Raw genomic sequence first — 21,718 nt, forward strand, 5'->3', positions numbered from 1 at the left:
TTTTAAAACGAATCTTCTGTTTCTCATCGTTCGAGGTATAAAAACGCTTACGAAACATTTCTACATCAAAATAAAAAATGATCTTTATATCTAAAAAATTTGACTAAGACAAAATTTTACAGATACAGTCGAAATCAAAGCTCAACGTCCACATTAGATTGTCTTGTTAGTCATAAAGCGTTTTGTTTAGGAAAATATTATGCAACTATTCATAAAGAAAAGATTTGTCAGTATCGATTGTCATCTTTTTAAGAAAATTTGAAGGTTTTTTAAAAATCGTTTGCTTAAAGTTGCGTCGAAATGTCACTATCTGCATGCAAAACATTAGAAATGGATGACATTCTATCTTCTATAAAAAGTCTGTTCGTTTAGTTAAAAATTGCTAAAAAACATTTGAAAAATTGATTGAGTATGTTTCACTAGCGTTTCACAGGTTCTTCGCTATATGTCCATTGTACGAAACTGGGTTTTCAATTGTTAAACAATTAAAAATGGAATTGTTTCTAAAATAAATGAACAGATAACTTTTAGATGAACAGACTGAGCTTGGTCTGTTTTGTTAGTATTAAAGCAAATCTTTGAGAGATCTGCGAAAGATATTTTAGTTGTTTTTATGACCATTTGCTTTATTTATATTAAAGTTGAAATTAGCTCAAGTAAAAATTATAGTTCCATTATTTTTCTTTGTATTTCAACAGCAGTTGACGGCAGCCAAATTTTCAATAAAATGTTTTCTTTTAAAATTATATTCTAGAGTTATCTTCGTGAAGCAGTATTATCCAGATGAATAACAATTTCTTTATTTAATTCAATTTCACGTACTATACAAAAATTTTTCGTTTGAATGAAAAGACAATTCGAGAACGTGTTTCTTTCCAATAATTCGTTTCCGTAAACGAAGATGCGAATAAGCGTGTCTATAAAGTCTCCATTCAGAGCTCGTTTTTATAATTTTTTTGTAATAATTAAAAAACAAACACAACAATTTCACCTAAGACGTTTCTATTGCTCAGATTTGTTTTGTCAGGAGCTCTTGAAAATATTATTTGTGTGATTTTCCCAACGTGCAATGGTTCTCGAAAAAGTTGCAAATTTTCATTCAATTTTTGAAAAAAAAACCACTGCAGTCGTAAATACCAGCTCATCAATAAGTTCTCATTAGGCTGCAGAATTTCGGTACTTAACATGTCGCAATCATGTCACACTAGAACGGGAACAACCTTTTGATTTGGTTTTGAATAAAACATTGTTGTTTGCAGTATGAATCAAAATCACTGCTTCAAACTAAACCTTTGCTTCATTGATTGCCGAATTACATTGAAATTATAACAGACAAATTGCCATGAAAAAATTGCAGTTGCTTTGGACATATGTAGTTTCACGTTAACACTAAAAATACAATACCTAATAATATTAGGAAAGAAATTGATTCGAAAAATATTCTCTAAAATGTTTCGGCCAAGTTATTTCTTAACACCTAAAGCTAAAAATTCAATTCGAAAGTCAGCAAAGTAACGCAAGACAACAAATGTCTTTGAGCGGTCAGGGAGAGTTCAAAAACAATGAGAAAAGTTTGTTACGTGATTACCTAAAGACAAACTCAAAAATAAAATAAGCTTTTCCGAAAAAAATTCCAATCAAATTTTGATAATTTTAAAAAACTATTAAAAAACATTTATGAAAACTTTTTCTACATCAAAATGAAAAAAATGATCTTTAAATTTAAAAAATTTTACTAAGACAAAATGTTACCGATACAGTATAAATATCAGCTCAAATTCCACGTTAGATTGCCTTGTTAGTCTTAAAGTGTTTTGTTTAGGAAAATATTTTGCAACTTTTCATAAAGAAAGGATTTGTCAGTATCAATTGTCATCTTTTTACAAAAATTTGAAGGTTTTTTAAAATTTTTTACTAAAAATTGCGTCGAATTGTAACTATCTGCATGCGAAAACATAGAAATGGATGACATTTTATCTTCTATAAAAATTTGCTCATTCAAGTAAAAATTGCTAAAAATTATTTAAAAATTGAATGAGTATGTTTTACTAGCGTTTCACAGGTTCTTTGCTATGTGTCCATTGTACCAAATTGGCTTTTCAATTGTTAAACAATCAAATATGGAATTCTTTCTAAAAACTTTTTAGATGAACAGTTTGAGTTTTTGAGCTTGAACTGTTTTGGTAGTTTTAAAGCAAATCTTTGAGAGATCTGCGAGAGATCTTTTAGATGTTGTTATGACAATTCGCTTTATTTAAATTAATGTTGAAAATATTTCAATTACAAATTAAAGATACATAATTTTTTGTATTTCAACAGCAGTTGCCGGCAGCTAAATTTTCAATAAAATGTTTTTTTTAATACTATTTTCTAGAGTTATCTTCGTGAAGCAGTATTATTCACAGGAATTAAATTTTCTCTGGTTAATTCCATTTCACGTACTATACAAAACCTTTTTTTGAATGAGCACACTATTCTAGAACGTGTTTTCTTCCAAAAAATTTGTTTCCGTAAACGAAGATGCGATTAACGGGTCTATAAAGTCTCCCTTCAGAGCTCGTTTTTATAATTTTTTTGTAATACTTAAAAAACAAACACAACAATTTCACCTAAGACGTTTCTATTGCTCAGATTTGTTTTGTCAGGAGCTCCTGAAAATATTATTTGTGTGATTTTCCCAACGTGCAATGGTTCTCGAAAAAGTTGCAAATTTTCATTCAATTTTTGAAAAAAAACCACTGCAGTCGTAAATACCAGCTCATCAATAAGTTCTCATTAGGCTGCAGAATTTCGGTACTTAACATGTCGCAATCATGTCACACTAGAACGGGAACAACCTTTTGATTTGGTTTTGAATAAAACATTGTTGTTTGCAGTATGAATCAAAATCACTGCTTCAAACTAAACCTTTGCTTCACTGATTGCCGAATTACATTGAAATTATAACAGACAAATTGGCATGAAAAAATTGCAGTTGCTTTGGACATATGTAGTTTCACGTTAACACTAAAAATACAATACCTAATAATATTAGGAAAGAAATTGATTCGAAAAATATTCTCTAAAATGTTTCGGCCAAGTTATTTCTTAACACCTAAAGCTAAAAATTCAATTCGAAAGTCAGCAAAGTAACGCAAGACAACAAATGTCTTTGAGCGGTCAGGGAGAGTTCAAAAACAATGAGAAAAGTTTGTTACGTGATTACCTAAAGACAAACTCAAAAATAAAATAAGCTTTTCCGAAAAAAATTCCAATCAAATTTTGATAATTTAAAAAACTATTAAAAAACATTTATGAAAACTTTTTCTACATCAAAATGAAAAAAAATGATCTTTAAATCTAAAAAATTTTACTAAGACAAAATGTTACCGATACAGTATAAATATCAGCTCAAATTCCACGTTAGATTGCCTTGTTAGTCTTAAAGTGTTTTGTTTAGGAAAATATTTTGCAACTTTTCATAAAGAAAGGATTTGTCAGTATCAATTGTCATCTTTAAACGAAAATTTGAAGGTTTTTTAAAATTTTTTGCTAAAAATTGCGTCGAATTGTAACTATCTGCATGCGAAAACATAGAAATGGATGACATTTTATCTTCTATAAAAATTTGCTCATTCAAGTAAAAATTGCTAAAAATTATTTAAAAATTGAATGAGTATGTTTTACTAGCGTTTCACAGGTTCTTTGCTATGTGTCCATTGTACCAAATTGGCTTTTCAATTGTTAAACAATCAAATATGGAATTCTTTCTAAAAACTTTTTAGATGAACAGTTTGAGTTTTTGAGCTTGAACTGTTTTGGTAGTTTTAAAGCAAATCTTTGAGAGATCTGCGAGAGATCTTTTAGATGTTGTTATGACAATTCGCTTTATTTATATTAATGTTGAAAATATTTCAATTACAAATTAAAGTTACATAATTTTTTGTATTTCAACAGCAGTTGCCGGCAGCTAAATTTTCAATAAAATGTTTTTTTTAATACTATTTTCTAGAGTTATCTTCGTGAAGCAGTATTATTCACAGGAATTAAATTTTCTCTGGTTAATTCCATTTCACGTACTATACAAAACCTTTTTTTTGAATGAGCACACTATTCTAGAACGTGTTTCCTTCCAAAAAATTTGTTTCCGTAAACGAAGATGCGATTAAGCGGGTCTATAAAGTCTCCCTTCAGAGCTCGTTTTTATAATTTTTTTGTAATACTTAAAAAACAAACACAAGAATTTCACCTAAGACGTTTCTATTGCTCAAATATGTTTTGTCATGAGCTCCTAAAAATATTATTTGTGTGATATTCCCAACGTGCAATGGTTCTGAAAAAAGTTGCAACTATTCATTCAAATTTGCTGCAATCGTAAATACCAGCTCATCAATAAGTTTTCATTAGGCTGCAGCAATTTGGTACTTAACTTGCTGCAATCATGTCACACTAGAATGTGACCAACTTTTTGATCTGGTTTTGAATAAAACATCGTTGTTTGCAGTATGAATGAAAATCACTGCTTCAACCTAAACCTTTGCCTCATTGAGAGCGGAAACACATGAAATTATAACAGATAAATTGCCAAGAAACAACTGCAGTTGCTTTGGAAACATGTAGGTTCAAGTTACCACTAACAAACAATACCTATTAATAGTAGGAAAGAAAATTTGACTCAAAAAATTTCCAGCAAACGAGTTTCGGCCACGGGAGTTCTTAACACCTACAGCTGAAAAAAAGTCAATTTGAAAGTCAGCAAAATAACGCAAGACAACAAATGTCTTTGGGCGGTAAAAAAGAATTCACAAATAACGAGAAAAGTTTGATACGTGATCACCTAAAGACAAACTCAAACATAAAATAAGCTTTTCCGAAAAAAAAAGACATTGATAAATTAAAAAACTATTTAATGTGTTGCTGTTTGTTCTAAATTTGTTCGTTTAACAGTGACTGTGTCCATTAAATAGTGTAATTTTTGTAACCTTTTCAGTGGACATTTTGTGTGAAATATCTAGAATTCATGGGTTAAATCATCATTTGAGTGAAACGGAAAACCTGCAACAATATTTAAATGCTCCCGAAAAAATATTCACATAAATAAAAACCACTTGATAAGATGGCGGGGCTCCAAAAAATATTTGTTTGACTGATTAAAAAAACATAGCCGTGCTTAGAAATCAATATCTGAGAACGAGAACCGTGAAAAAAAAATAAACCTTGAGATGAAAGACTACGCAAACATAGAATACGCAAGTCAAGGAGAACAAAACAAATTTAAAAGAAAAATAGTCAAAATTTGAATTGTTACGCAACACTAGGTGTTAAAATTTACACAATAACAAACAAAATATCAAACGTGGTTCCAGTAAAACTACAAACTTGAAAATTGTGTTGAATCTTTAGAGGCGATCAAAAGCAAAAAGCAAAGTTAAAAAATGGGTTAAGAACATAATTTACAGCTGCTCAGGAATTATCAGAACAAAAAATATTAATTGCAAAGCGAAAGCCAGAGCAGCAGAAAAAAGGAATTCATTCAGAACTCAGATCCAATTAGTTTATTAATGCTCATCATTAGTTCTTAAGCAGAAAACAGCTCATTAAAACGTGGAGAACAAACTTGAAGAACCTGAACACCTCTAATTTTCCAACAGAAAGCCTATGAGACAGATTCGCATAGGAAATGTACAAATATGCTAGATTTTTTCACTTTTTTTTCTGTGATTTTATTTGGTGAGCGTGTTTTCAACAGAAATCAAGAACCCATTAAACGTAGAGCAGAGAAAAAACACTAACGCTTAAAACAAGTGTTTATAATCCTGGATACACCCCCGACATCGGAGAATTTTTTATCGTGTAAGATGTTACAAAATTGCTCACAAAAGTCTCCTATAAGTTCTTATAAGATTAGGCATCACCTGAGTAAAACTTTGTAAGACAATTTATCAGGCCTTACACGATAAAATTTTTTATCGGATCTGATCAGATCTTACTCGATAAAAATTCTACCTCACAAGATCTTACACGATAACTTTTCTGCCTGACAAAAAGATCAGATTTTATACAATAAAAAATTCTTTAATTATAGCACCTTACTAAAATTGTAGTTAATTTAGAGTTGATTTCAAGCAGTAGCCAAAAAACAAAAAACACAGCATGCAACAATTAAAAGTCAGAGCAACAAAGAGAAAGTTATCTCATATTGCTTTCTGAGGCTAATTAGATATTGTGAAAATGGTTATTCCACTATCAGGGGCTTTTTCTGAAGCGGTGATTATCAAATTAGGCTGAAAATTTTCCTAAAAAGACCAAAACGATCTTGGACTGCTAAGAGGAGCCATAGTACCTAGTTCAGACTAATAAAACTGCTGAATACGAAATAGACTCAACAAACATTTTTTGTTTCATAATTGATTAGTTGTCGATTATTTTTGACGTTCATGGGAACTTTACTACGGTATACGGCAATATTGAAATCATTAAAATATCTCTATCAGATCTTACACGATAAAAGTTCTGCCCTACGCGAACTTTTATTGTGAAAAATCTAATAGGATACTTATCAGATCTTATAAGATAACATTTCAGCAAAATTGATTTATTATCTTTTAAGATCTGATAAGAATCCTATCAGATCTTACACAATTAAAGTTCACGTAGGGCAGAATTTTTATCGTGCCAGTCCAGATACGATCTTACACAACAACAATTTTTGATCACCATCTTCTCAGATTATACACGTTAAAAGTTTCAGAATCACGTGGCAAAAGGAAAAAAATGGGCAGATAATTTGTGATATTTGCTGGTTTTGTCACTTTTGTTGTTCTTTTGTTGTACTTTAGTGTTCTTTTTATAGTAATATAGAAAAGCAGCCAAAAGACAAAAACTATACTTTTAGCTTGCTATTTGGTGACTAATAGAAACCACTTGAAATAACGAGAGGGGGCTAATCTTTTATGGCATTTCAAGACACTACTACAGACTGTACCTTGATTAAAATGTGTTCAGGTGGGTCCTCTGTTGCTGAGGCGGGTCCTCCTGTTTCCGAAAAGACTATTCGAAGACACAAAGATAAACAGCAAGGATTTACATTGCTGTCAGTTAGGGCCCCTCCTAATATAGACGACTATACAAAAAGTCCAGGTAAGATTAATATATATCAAAATAGTCAGAATCAGATTGAATTGTTTTAATCCACGTGATTACTTTCGCTATAGCGTTTATAACCATACTGACAAGGTGACTGAAAGAACATCATTCTGTAGCTCGAGCCTGAACAAAGAAGATACCAGACCTAGTATATCTGGATAAAGTTATAGAATGGCAGTCATAGAATGGCGCTCCAAATGTTTTCTAGCTGAGGTTATGTTGCCCGATATACGATAAACATGAGCGTTGTTACTCTGGTGCAATAAAATAAGTCGTCCCCCCGATATCCAGTAACTTGGATCCAGAACCATACTTTGTACCTACTCTAAGCAGCGGCATATAGGTACTACATAGGTCTGCACATCATTGTGTGCGCTCTCTTTTTCTCCAGTCAAAGGGATCTGTTCTTTTAGTTCGCCCGTTTCGAGAAACGCTCGGAAACCAAAGGTATAACCACACAGCTAATTCGTTCGGGTCTAAGTGGGTGTAGGGGGTCTGAGCAGGCGCTGAATGGATGTCCTAAGTTACGGAAAAATTCTCCACCGTTGCAATAATCCGAATTTTTTTTCAATGTAATCACATTAGATCTTATATAACTATACCATGAGATGCGTCGTGAGTTTCATTAGCAGCAATCTAAGTGACAATGGGCAAATGTGAAAAGATTGTTTTTTCATTTGATTTTCTTCCGTGAAAGGTCACATTGGTCATTTATCATTTTCTAGATTTTGTACAAGGATCAAGGATAATTTCACTGATGTCGTACAGAGATCCTAATAGAAAATACGTTATGGTTAGTATGACTTTATATATGGTTGCTGTATGGTAACCCACGACCGTGACGCACACCGAAGTATCTGCTCAGAAAAGCCTTCTAAGAAAGGCCAAAACACATCAGCCCAAATTCGATTAATGTCAGCATAAAGCAGTTGTTTGAAATGACTCATGCATGAAACGTGAAAACTTATAACCTAAATACAGAAGCAGGTTCTCTTATCGCATTCATAGACCGTCTTTTTTTGTTAGTGGCGTAACTTTTAACACTTTTGTTTTTTAATGTTATTGATATCCATATCTACAGATGTCTTGCTTTTGATATTTATTTCAACCCACACGGTGTAAATTTTAGCAATTCAATCAACTCTTCAACCAGCCTAATCTTCATTGTACCACAAGAATCAGTTTTGTTAAACCCTCGTTTTATTCAAAGTGAAGACTGGTTGAATTCAATTCGTTCAAATAATCGGCATATAAGTTAAACATTTTCTTGCACCAGCCCTAAGTGTGACTGTAGAACAATGTACTTTAAACGTAGGAGGCCTTTCGGAACAGGAAAATATTTATTCGCGTCCCGGGTTGACCCTTCCCGGTAATCCTACAAGGATCATATATGATGTCATACAAATCATAACGTATTTCCTAGTACGATCCTTGTATGGAACCTAAGAAATCATACATGATCCTTGCATGAAATCAAGGAAATCATACAAAATCCTAGTGTGACTTTTAAGATAAAAAACAGAAGAAATGTTCAGGAGCACTCAAAAACCACGGTAAATGATTGATGAAAGTTGTATGAAATCAGGGAAATCATATATGATCCTTGTATGATTACCAGGAAATCATATATGATCCTTGTATGATTACCAGGAAATCATATATGATCCTTGTATGATTACCAGGAAATCATATATGATCCTTGTATGATTACCAGGAAATCATGTATGATTTCCTTGTAACCATACAAGGACCGTTTATGATCCTTGTACGATTACCAGGAAATCATATATGATTTCCTTGTAACCATACGAGGACCATATATGATCCTTGTACGATTGCCAGAAAATCAGATATGAGTTCACGATAAACAGAAAAACTCAATATGGTTTCTTAGTAATCGTGCAAGGATTATTGATAGTCTCTGCTAGGATTGCCATGAAATAAAATACATGATTTCCTAGTAATCGTACAAGGATCATATATGATCCTTGTACGATTACCAGGAAATCATATATGTTATGTCCTGGTAATCCCAACAGAGATTCTCAATACCCCCTGTTCGATTACTTGGAAATCGTTGACTGCCTTGGTATGATGACCACTAAACCTTCTAGGACACTCGTAAGCTAATAACGAAGCCATATATAATCCCTATTAGAAAAGCTCGAAGGCATAATTAAGTTGAAAGTTATCTTAGCCTGTTCAATGATCAGCTCGTCTCTTACAAAAGATTTCGATAGTGAACCAATTAATTCAACAATGAAACGAAATTGAAACCAAGAGCAATGAACAAACAATTATTTTTTCATAAAGGATGCACTGTTATTACAAGATGTATTTTTCAAACTGTACAGGTAATCAAAAGTATCAATATATAATGTTCAGCTACTTAAAAGCCACAATCGGCTTTGCAACCACATTAGGAACCTAACGTCCAATCCAAGGAAAACTAATTACAGTTTGCTTTTGCTTCTCTCAGGCAGAAGAGGAAATCAAGCAAGAGGAAGTTTGAGAAAGGCAAAAAAATTTCAATCAGTTTGTACTTGCCCAAGCCGCAGTCAGCTTTACTTAATTCTAGTTGTTTAGTGAGTCTTCATATTTGATTCGACTTTTTATCACTTGAGGACTGTCGTTTTCTTTGAAGCCTCAATCGGTTGACTTTTCAGCTTTAGCTATTCAATCATGTTCGAAAATTTTTATGAGAGGTATCAGAAAAACTGTGTCTGCTAGTGCCATGTGAAAGAACTTGTCGCATACAGCTTTTACGTTAACGGATAGTCGCTCCGAAGAATCCTCAACAACGTGATAAGAGTAAACTTCACAGGACGAACCTATCGGAGAAGAATGAGATTTTAAAATCTTCAATAGTTCTATTGCCACAAATTCTTCGTCTCGTTCCCTGAAAAAGGCTCGTATCTTACCGCAGAGAAAGTTGCCATCACAACGAGCCGAAATATAGCAATCCTTTTTGTTAGGCAAAGCTTCAAAGTAGAAAAATTCCAGATGCTTGCTTCGATAAAAAACTCGCCCAACTTTTCTCAAGTCTTCAGGTACTTGAAAAAATAGCATATAAACATCTTTGCGCAACTTTTCAGCTTGCATTTTTTTGGCAAAACGGAGCAAGTTGATCTTCAACAATTGTTGATCGGAAAACTTCTTTGTTTCTTTGGTACCTCTCTACTAGAAGGGGCAAGTGATTGACTGTGCCTGTGAACTTTGAGCATAGTTGATAATTGGCAGATTCGAACATCATACTTGACGTTGTCCATAGAGGCCCAAAGTTCTGCACTTGCCAAGCCATATGTGACAACGAATGAATATTTGCGGAGAAAACCTGTTCTGTGTACTCATCTTTGGTCTCACGCAAAAATTGATTGATTTGTCTCTCGGCCTCTTTGCAAAATCTCGAAGACGCCAACAGGAGTCGGATGGCATAGCTCAGCAGCCCGAAACGCTGGGCTCTCACTTCGTTTATTGTTTCACCAAAAAGTGCGGGGCCAACATACAGCAACCAGACTTTCAGCTCGTTCGCTTTGAAAAATTTCAGATCATCCAGTGGACGAATAGACCTTTTAATTTCTACAGGAGTAGCTAACGTTGCCACTGTATTTTTCAGGCATGTTAAATCACTTCTATGTGTTTTCTTTTCTATAAATTCAAGGAGAACCTTAGTCACGCCGAGATAAACCTGATGCATCACATCGAATGGTGCTGTCAAAGGCAGTTTTGGTACAATTTTGAAAAAAGGGCTTTTCCCTTTGACACCTTTGAAATGAGCTAGACTGCCGTTTTCAAGAGCTTGCAAATGAGATCTGTGACTCTCAGGTCTTCTCATTTGGAATTTTTTATAGGAAAATATCTTGACTTCCCAATAGCTTCAGTTTCCGTTAAACAGAGTGTGCATCCAAACTTAGCCCGATGATGATGCATGTTTAGCATAGACGCCCTGGCCGGGATATCGGCAACTATTAAAATAATTTTGACAACTAACTTGTACTGGACTTGAATGTACTCAATCGTGAATTGCTGAGAAAGTTTTTCTGAAAAATCGCTGACCATTTTTTCCCAATCAGGTTTAGTTGTTCCACTCCAAAGTGCGGCAAGAGCAATATTTTTGTATGTAGAACGTTTTATTGGTGGTAGATTGGCAATGGCTAACCAAAATGGCCACAGTTGCAATCGACTCGACTTAACAAAACAAACACCATCGGAATTCAAAATCAAGGAGATTGTCATTATTTTTTGTTCTGAATTAAAACACGACTTCACTATAAGGTCAGCCATTTCGTCTTTCGTGGAAGAATACTTGGCTATAATTTCTTTGTTTGAGTTAACTATTTCATATATCTCTGACATGAAGTTCAGTATCCAGTATTGACCATCGGGACATGTCTTGAGGAAACCCTCATGCTTGTCTTTCGTTAGATGGAAACGTCTCTTAAGGCTTTTGAAACTGGGAATTAGGGCGTCAGGAAAAGCTGTTTTCATGAACGATATCCAGTCTTTGGACTCCTCATCTGCAGTTCCATGTTTCGCTAAAATTAGATTCAAACCCGTGACTAAATTATTTCCTTTCGCTTCAGCACAATTTTCGTCGTCCTCTAAATCATTTGACGGCAATCTTCTTTCACTTGGGTGCTCATCAATGGTTTCTCCAGCTAATACAATGGGAAAATGTGCGATTGGTGACTGCGGATGGTCGCTCAAGGTGTTGTGAGCTTCGTCATAATCATCAATTGCGACACCAGTGCCGACCCCAGATTCATTCGCAAGTGTAGATTCATCATTTTCGATTATATTTTCTCCACTTTCGATTGTAGTTTCATCATTTTCAAAAGTAGTTTCACAAATATTACTCGAACTACTGGACTCACTAGCATCAAAATTACGCATCTCCATCATTTTCCGTCTCTTATTCTTTATATCTTCCCGATTTTTTTTTCTAAAGGTCCTAACAAAGCGCTTTTCAAGATTAGCAGAAATCAATTGCATCTGCTTGTTGCTAAAAACAACTGGAGGCCCGCCATGCATATCAAGATGAGGACACCTGCATTCCCAGTTTTTAGTACCGAAAAAATCCGTAGAAAACCGTCAATTCCTCATTTTTTTCGATGTTTCTGATAGCTTTTAACTTTACGCATTTTTGTGTTTTGAAAAAAGAAGCAACGTACTCCGTGTTGGGTTTGCAGGAGTGATTTGCAAAACGAACAGGCCCAACCATGATTCGGCTCTTTTTACAAATATCAGTACCGGCAAAAATAGAAATGGGTGTGAAATTTGGCAAATCCTTATCGTCAACTGTTTGTAATAGTGCATGCAAGCCGGGCAATAAAATATCGCGCTTCCTCGTAATTTTGATACTGTCTTCCTGGCCATAGAACAACCCATACCCCCCGAAGCAATCGTGCTCAAAAAAATAACCGACCTTCAAAGCTTCGTCATAACACGACGAAAGAAGACGAAAAACTTTGCTGTAATTAGTATCCGTTATAAGCAGCCGCTGGAAAATGTCTCGATCAACTTCGTCTACCATTGATTGAACATGTCTGTTATTTTTCTCTATAAGGGTGTTCGATATCTGAGCGTCACACTGGGCAAAGATTATCGACATGCTTTTCGTTGCAGCTTCCATATTTATTTAATAAAAGCCTCCACATCCACATGTTATCAACGCATTTTGTTAAAAAAAAGTTATACAGAATTTTGCGGTGGAATAACGTCAAAAAATCTCCTTTCTTCAGCACTTATGCATGGGCCGAATTGTCAGCTATACTCCAAAATCGTAGATTGAAGACGCAAGATTAATTGGATCGAATACTTTATCGCTGGTGCTCAAACACAAGATTTAACTCTGAAAACAATATCGAAAGAAAAAAATTCAAAATCTGGACTCCCATTAGCCGATCCCATCTCTAAAACATCTGAAACCTATTCGTAATTTAGTCTCAACCATTGCTCGATTGTCTCAAACCTATTAGACAATTGTCTCAAAACAATGTCAAAAAACTTTCCAACAACAAAGATAATCAGCCAGTATTGGACTTCAAAGTGTCCCTAACTAAATGATTGGTTTTACGGTTATTATGACCTGTCTTCCCTTTACAACCAAAAGCTCATGTGAGAATCAAGTTAATTCAGCAATAAAGTCACATTACATCAAGAGCAATGAACAAAGTTTTAAACAACAAAAAGCACTGCTTTCAACAAATACATGAAGCTAACATTTCAGATTCCTGATAACAATACGTACTGACTCTTTATGACCACAACTAAGCAGTATTATCTATGTTCAAATCAAATTTTTTAACCAATAGGAAATCAAGAAGTGGAAGCCGTAAACGGCTGTGCAACAACTTTGAACTCAAAGTCTGCTCATAGTGCAAAGATATGAGCAGTCTGCGACTATGCAAAGATACTTTTCAACATTTAAAGAAAACTAAAAGGAAATTTAGTAAAACAAATGACAAATGAAACGAACTAAAAGTCTGAGTTGACCTCAATTGGTCATTCTGTTTTTTGGAGAGCTAAACATGAAAACTCAAATGGCAAAACAGCAGTTGTTGAAAACCCTCGCCACAATCGGCTTTCTTTTATGTAGACAGTTTCAAGTGGCAATGCAGCTAAACTCAGCAACCTGGTTCTGTAGCGTTTCTTTTGAGCGCTTTCTTTTTGAAGTCAAGACCCAACTGGTTAGCGGCTGCTCTTGCTTCTCTGAGGCAGTAATCGGGCTCCTTCGGATATTTTTGTCGAACGACTGTTGTGAAAAGTCTTTCCAGAGAAAGTTCAACACGTGGTCGCGAGTTCATCTTGCTGCGCTGTTGGCCAATCATGTAATTTTGTAGAAGGCAATCTTCCTCCTCGCCAAAAATAGCTTTCGCAAGATCACGACCAAAACGACAGGGGTCACTACTCGCAACAATGTCCATAAGATTACGACCATTATGAATCACAGCCTTTTCATTCTCATTGGAGTATGCCACTCGTCCGCCAGAAAGTTCACCTTCAACGACACTAAAAAATTCGGCATTATCCGCTTTCAACTCATGTCGCAGCTGTCTCAATCTGTTTTTGTGCCCCCCAATAAGCGTATCAAGACGAACTTCTAATTTCATCAATGTATCCGTTCGCTTTGGTGTTGAAGTCATGCTAGTCAATGGGGCTAGAGTTTTGTTTGGCGTTGGAAGAGTGGAATCAATTTCTTGAGTCTAAACATTGCTTTGACATTGCGATTCTGGGCCAACATTATCAACTTGAGAGTCTGCAATTTCTCCATCACTTTCAGATTCGGAGCTCGAAATCAACCTTTTTCTATCAACTCGTGGCATTTTCAAGTTTCTGAAAAAAAGTTGGCCTTGTTATCAAACAACTAAATTATGTAGTATTGAGAAAAGACGTCTATTCACGAAAGACAGAGTTTTGGATTTAGAGTACAACCAACACATCTATCGTTAGTGAAAATAGAATGTTGATTAAAATCTACTCAACCTCTTGTTCTGCCGCTGAAATCCAAGTTATGCAAAGCAACGTTATCTGTTTCGAGTTAAAAGTGCTGTTGTAACAACAACACTCGATGTGATAAACTCTGCCAGCATGCTGTATTCTTCCAGTTAATCAAAAAAATAATGCGTTGTTTTGCAAATTTTATTTAACAAACTGAAAAGTATCTGGTTTAGACAAATTTCTGGTAATGGACTTAAAAGCTGTTAAAAAACAAGCTTTCAAAAAGAAGCAGCAGACGACATGCAACTCAAACTAAGCGATAGACAAAACATAAAATAAAACTTGAGAAACTGCAAAATAAACGCAAATCCCGAACTTTTTTTAAAATTAGTACAAAATAATATTGTCTTCCCGTATCTCCCCGTTTTATCAATTTTACAGCAAACAAACTGAATATGGAACCGAAAAGCTAAAAGCAATAAAACAGCACGTTTCAATTTGGAACAAACTCATGAAAATAAGAAAAAATTGCACACAGACTAACCAGTCAGTTTGCGGCTATATGGACAGAACAAACTGCGCGTAGCAAAAACGTCTAGTTTAACAAATATCAGTTCAAACCTGGGCCACAGTCGGCCTAACATACATCGATATTCATCGTGGAAAAAATCAACAAATTAGCATTGCAAAGTTTAAGATTGAGATTTAATGAAGAGGAAGCAAAATACATTGTTGTTGCAAAACTAATAACGCAAGGCCACAGTCGGCCATACAAGATCTTTATTCGTCATCAGAATTATCATCCGGCTCAACATTTTCGTTGATTTCTGAGAGTGAAGCATATTTTGTTTTCATATCCGTTCCATATTGGTTCGCGCCACGAATTGCGTCACGTAGGGCCCGAGCAGCATCTTTTGAGAAAAAACGCCCAACACACTCTTTGAACAGCGCTTCTTTGATGGGATCAGCTGCTTTACGGCAGTTGTTCTTAGTTACCTTTATATCCAAACGATGAGTAATCAAATCGCAATTGTTTTCTGCGCCAAAAATTGTAGCTGCCAAGAGTCTGCCGAACGCTGACGCTCCACCAACAGGCGTTAGGGTCATCAGATCGAAGCCGTTGAAAATTAGCGGCTCAGAGTTATCACTCGGCGCTGGCATAACAGTCTCCTCGCCCTTTTGCCTTCTCAGAAGATCAGTGAAACGAGCTCGAAAACGGTTGTTCTCGAGTGCAATTTTTCTTGCATTGTCTTCATGTACAACAAGGAGTTGCCTGAATTTCTTATCAAATAGATTGACAAGGTCGTCCGACAAATTTTCAAGGCTACCCGGGTCTGCAGTTTCATATTCGTCCACTGTCTCGCAAGTCTCATTGTCGTCAACATCCAATTCCACACGAGGATCTTCAGTCTCTGGCTGCACGAACTTGATCATCTTCTTTGCCTTAGAGGGGACAGGTTGCGGACTTGGTCTTTTGAGATTAGGAGCCGGCGAAGGCTGACTCTCATGGATACTAACGTCACTTAATTGACCACCAGCATCCGCCATCTTTTGGTGTGCCTGTCTCATGGCTTCATTTACAAAACCATTGCCGATCACGCCAATGAGAGAGCACTCGATCGGCTTTCCTTGGTAGAGGAGATTAACCTTCGACTTTGGGGGTTTGTATTGGGTTTATATTGAAGATTTACTTTTTGCCGAGTAGTCATCGTGGTCGGAAACATGACGCTATTGTAAGGTATTACAATCGGCTTCAGGTCACATTTTTGCTAAACATCCACCATAAATTTTGAGCGGTGCGCATTAGGTCCTGGTCGAATTCCTCGTAGTTTTGGGACGACTGACCCTTGGTTGTCCTTACCGGTCTTTCCGTTACACGTCTAGAGAAAAGCTATAATTATTACAAGTTTTTAAAACGTCGAATCTAGAAAGTTGGCTTATTTCGAACAGTAAACTTATTTTAAATCATCGACTTTAAGGTCTTAAGATACATGACTCGACCTAAAGCGAAATATAGAAAAACTTATAATTTGGATTAGGCGACAAAATTGTACCTCTCAGACAAAAAAGGCCAAATTCCAAAGAAAAACAGAACTTCTCAGCCAAACTTTCAAAATCTGACCCGTTTCTTCAGCACAGCAGCCTTTAATCGTCTGGTAGAGATAAGCCAAAACCAGAAAACCCCTAAAAACCTCAATTGATATCAGATTTGAAGCAATTTAAAACATCCAAAGACCTTCTGAAAGAAACTTTTTGGCGAGAGAAACAGATCTTTTGACCCACCCTGGCAAGAAAAACGAGCCCTATTACCTCCAACCAGTTCATAAATTTGCATAGTTGATTCCCCTCAGGGTTCGAAGAGACATAAAGCAGGGAAAAGCCAAGTGGTAAAGGAAATTAGGCAAAAAAACGAACAAAAATTGAAGTGAAAAGCTGACCTCATTCAGACAAGTTGCAAACCAAGAAGATGAAGTACCTGTTGACTCAGATTTCGTATACACCCGTTTCCATATACATACCGAGCTATTCACGTCCAGAAAAACCACCAGAAACCGATATATGTTACCACAGGTTGGCCTAAAAAAGGACAAAATTGTACCTCTCAGACAAAAAAGGCCAATTTCCAAAGAAAAACAGAACTTCTCAGCCAAATTTTCAAAATCTGACCCGTTTCTTCAGCACAGCAGCCTTTAATTGTCTGGTAGAGATAAGCCAAAACCAGAAAACCCCTAAAAATCTCAATTGATATCAGATTTGAAGCAATTTAAAACATTCAAAGACCTCCCGAAAGAAACGTTTTGGCGAAAGAAACAGATCTTTTGACCCACCCTTGCAAAAAAAACCAGCCCTATTACCTTCAACCAGTTCATAAATTTGCATAGTTGATTCCCCTCAGGGTTCGAAGAGACATAAAGCAGTGAAAAGTCAAGTGGTAAAGGAAATTATGCAAAAAAAAACGAACAAAAATTGAAGTGAAAAGCTGACCTCATTCAGACAAGTTGCAAAAGATGAAGTACCTGTTGACTCAGATTTCGTATACACCCGTTTCCATATACATACCGAGCAATTCATGTCCAGAAAAATCACCAGAAACCGATATATGTTACCACAGGATGGCCTAAAAAAGGACAAAATAGTACCTCTCAGACAAAAAAAGGCCGATTTCCAAAGAAAAACAGAACTTCTCAGCCAAATTTTCAAAACCGGACCCGTTTCTTCAGCACAGCAGCCTTTAATAGTCTGGTAGAGATAAGCCAAAACTATAAAACCCCGAAAAACCTCAATTGCTATCAGATTTGAAGCAATTCAAAGACCTTCTGAAAGAAACGTTTTGGCGAGAGAAACAGATCTTTTGACCCACCCTGGCAAGAAAAACCAGCCCTATTACCTCCATCCAGTTCATAAATTTGCATAGTTGACTCCTCTCAGGGTTCGAAGAGACATAAAGCAGTGAAAAGTCAAGTGGTAAAGGAAATTAGGCAAAAAAACGAACAAAAATTGAAGTGAAAAGCTGACCTCATTCAGACAAGTTGCAAACCAAGAAGATGAAGTACCTGTTGGCTCAGAATTTGTACACACCCGTTTCCATATACATACCGAGCTATTCACGTCCAGAAAAACCACCAGAAACCGATATATGTTACCACAGGTTGGCCTAAAAAAGGACAAAATTGTACCTCTCAGACAAAAAAGGCCAATTTCCAAAGAAAAACAGAACTTCTCAGCCAAATTTTCAAAATCTGACCCGTTTCTTCAGCACAGCAGCCTTTAATTGTCTGGTAGAGATAAGCCAAAACCAGGAAACCCCTAAAAATCTCAATTGATATCAGATTTGAAGCAATTTAAAACATTCAAAGACCTCCCGAAAGAAACGTTTTGGCGAAAGAAACAGATCTTTTGACCCACCCTTGCAAAAAAACCAGCCCTATTACCTCCAACCAGTTCATAAATTTGCATAGTTGATTCCCCTCAGGGTTCGAAGAGACATAAAGCAGTGAAAAGTCAAGTGGTAAAGGAAATTATGCAAAAAAAAACGAACAAAAATTGAAGTGAAAAGCTGACCTCATTCAGACAAGTTGCAAAAGATGAAGTACCTGTTGACTCAGATTTCGTATACACCCGTTTCCATATACATACCGAGCAATTCATGTCCAGAAAAATCACCAGAAACCGATATATGTTACCACAGGATGGCCTAAAAAAGGACAAAATAGTACCTCTCAGACAAAAAAAGGCCGATTTCCAAAGAAAAACAGAACTTCTCAGCCAAATTTTCAAAACCGGACCCGTTTCTTCAGCACAGCAGCCTTTAATAGTCTGGTAGAGATAAGCCAAAACTATAAAACCCCGAAAAACCTCAATTGCTATCAGATTTGAAGCAATTCAAAGACCTTCTGAAAGAAACGTTTTGGCGAGAGAAACAGATCTTTTGACCCACCCTGGCAAGAAAAACCAGCCCTATTACCTCCATCCAGTTCATAAATTTGCATAGTTGACTCCTCTCAGGGTTCGAAGAGACATAAAGCAGTGAAAAGTCAAGTGGTAAAGGAAATTAGGCAAAAAAACGAACAAAAATTGAAGTGAAAAGCTGACCTCATTCAGACAAGTTGCAAACCAAGAAGATGAAGTACCTGTTGGCTCAGAATTTGTACACACCCGTTTCCATATACATACCGAGCGATTCAAGTCCAGAAAAACCACCAGAAACCGATATATGTTACCACAGGTTGCCCTAAAAAAGGACAAAATATTACCTCTCAGACAAAAAAAGGCCAATTTCCAAAGAAAAACAGAACTTCTCAGCCAAATTTTCAAAACCTGACCCGTTTCTTCAACACAGCAGCCTTTAATAGTCTGGTAGAGATAAGCAAAAACTAAAAAACCCCGAAAAACCTCAATTGCTATCAGATTTGAAGCAATTTAAAACATTCAAAGACCTTCTGAAAGAAACGTTTTGGCGAGAAACAGATCTTTTGACCCACCCTGGCAAGAAAAACCAGCCCTATTACCTCCAACCAGTTCATAAATTTGCATAGTTGATTCCCCTCAGGGTTCGAAGAGACATAAAGCAGGGAAAAGCCAAGTGGTAAAGGAAATTAGGCAAAAAAACGAACAAAAATTGAAGTGAAAAGCTGACCTCATTCAGACAAGTTGCAAACCAAGAAGATGAAGTACCTGTTGGCTCAGATTTCGTATACACCCGTTTCCATATACATACCGAGCGATTAACGTCCAGAAAAACCACCAGAAACCGATATATGTTTCCACAGGTTAGCCTAAAAAAGGACAAAATTGTACCTCTCAGACAAAAAAAGGCCAATTTCCAAAGAAAAACAGAACTTCTCAGCCAAATTTTCAAAACCTGACTCATTTTTTCAACACAGCAGCCTTTAATGTTCTGGTAGAGATAAGCCAAAACTAGAAAACTCCGAAAAACCTCAATTGCTATCAGATTTGACAGATTTGAAGCAATTTAAAACATTCAAAGACCTTCTGACAGAAATGTTTTGGCGAGAGAAATAGATCTTTTGACCCACCCTTGCAAGAACAACCAGCCCTATTACCTCCAACCAGTTCATAAATTTGCATAGTTGATTCCCCTCAGGGTTCGAAGAGACATAAAGCAGTGAAAAGTCAAGTGGTAAAGGAAATTAGGCAAAAAAACGAACAAAAATTGAAGTGAAAAGCTGACCTCATTCAGACAAGTTGCAAATCAAGAAGATGAAGTATCTGTTGGCTCAGATTTCATATATACCCGTTTCCATATATATACCGAGCCATTCACGTCCAGAAAAACCACCAGAAACCGATATATGTTTCCACAGGTTAGCCTAAAAAAGGACAAAATTGTACCTCTCAGACAAAAAAGGCCAATTTCCAAAGAAAAACAGTACTTCTCAGCCAAATTTTCAAAACCTGACCAGTTTTTTCAGCACAGCAGCATTAAATAGTCTGGTAGAGAGAAGCCACAACCAGAAAACCCCGAAAAAACTCAATTGCTATCAGATTTGAAGCATTTTAAAACATTCAAAGACCTTCTGAAAGAAACGTTTTGGCGAGAGAAACACATCTTTTGACCCACCCTTGCAAGAAAAACCAGCCCTATAACCTCCAACCAGTTCATAAATTTGCATAGTTGATTCCCCTCAGGATTCGAAGAGACATAAAGCAGTGAAAAGTCATGTGGTAAAGGAAATTAGGCAAAAAAACGAACAAAAATTGAAGTGAAAAGCTGACCTCATTCAGACAAGTTGCAAATCAAGAAGATGAAGTACCTGTTGGCTCAGATTTCATACACACCCGTTTCCATATACATACCGAGCGATTCACGACCAGAAAAACCACCAGAGACCGATATATGTTTCCACAGGTTAGCCTAAAAAAGGACAAAATTGTACCTCTCAGACAAAAAAGGCCAATTTCCAAAGAAAAACAGAACTTCTCAGCCAAATTTTCAAAACCTGACCAGTTTCTTCAGCACAGCAGCATTAAATAGTCTGGTATAGAGAAGCCACAACCAGAAAACCCCGAAAAAAATCAATTGCTATCAGATTTGAAGCATTTTAAAACATTCAAAGACCATCTGAAAGAAACGTTTTGGCGAGAGAAACACATCTTTTGACCAACCCTTGCAAGAAAAACCAGCCCTATAACCTCCAACCAGTTCATAAATTTGCATAGTTGATTCCCCTCAGGGTTCAAAGAGACATAGAGCAGTGAAAAGTCAAGTGGTAAAGGAAATTAGGCAAAAAAAAACGAACAAAAACTGAAGTGAAAAGCTGACCTCATTCAGACAACTTGCAAACCAAGGAGATGAAAAATTTGTTGGCTTAGATTTCGAATGCACCCGTTTCCATGAACATACCGAACGATTCCCGTCCAGAAAAACCACCAGAAACCAATATATGTTACCACAGGTTGGCCTAAAAAAGGACAAAATTGTACCTCTCAGACAAAAAAAAGGCCAATTTCCAAACAAAAACAGAACTTCTCAGCCATATATTCAAAACCTGACCCGTTTGTTCTTCACAGCAGTATTTAATAGTTTTGTAGAGAGAAGCCACAACCAGAAAACCCGGAAAAACCTCAATTGCTATCAGATTTGAAGCAATTTAAAACATTCAAAGACTTTCTGACAGAAACGTTTTGGCGA

The 21,718-nt window shown here is 36.0% G+C and overlaps 1 protein-coding gene across 1 annotated transcript in view; it reads left to right on the plus strand.

Moving 5' to 3' along the window:
• LOC142349136 (cysteine-rich venom protein-like) overlaps positions 1 to 7,615 on the plus strand; it is a 319,707-nt gene extending 312,092 nt beyond the window's left edge. Inside the window, exons 5-6 of the mRNA XM_075400551.1 lie at positions 6,985 to 7,119; positions 7,539 to 7,615. Coding sequence (XP_075256666.1) covers positions 6,985 to 7,119; positions 7,539 to 7,615 — 212 coding nt within the window. The remainder of the gene's footprint in view (positions 1 to 6,984; positions 7,120 to 7,538) is intronic.
• The last annotated feature ends 14,103 nt before the right edge of the window (positions 7,616 to 21,718 follow it).

The sequence above is a fragment of the Convolutriloba macropyga genome, chromosome 11, assembly GCF_964194025.1.
Source record: "Convolutriloba macropyga chromosome 11, txConMacr16.3, whole genome shotgun sequence".
NCBI classification, from domain to species: domain Eukaryota; kingdom Metazoa; phylum Xenacoelomorpha; order Acoela; family Convolutidae; genus Convolutriloba; species Convolutriloba macropyga.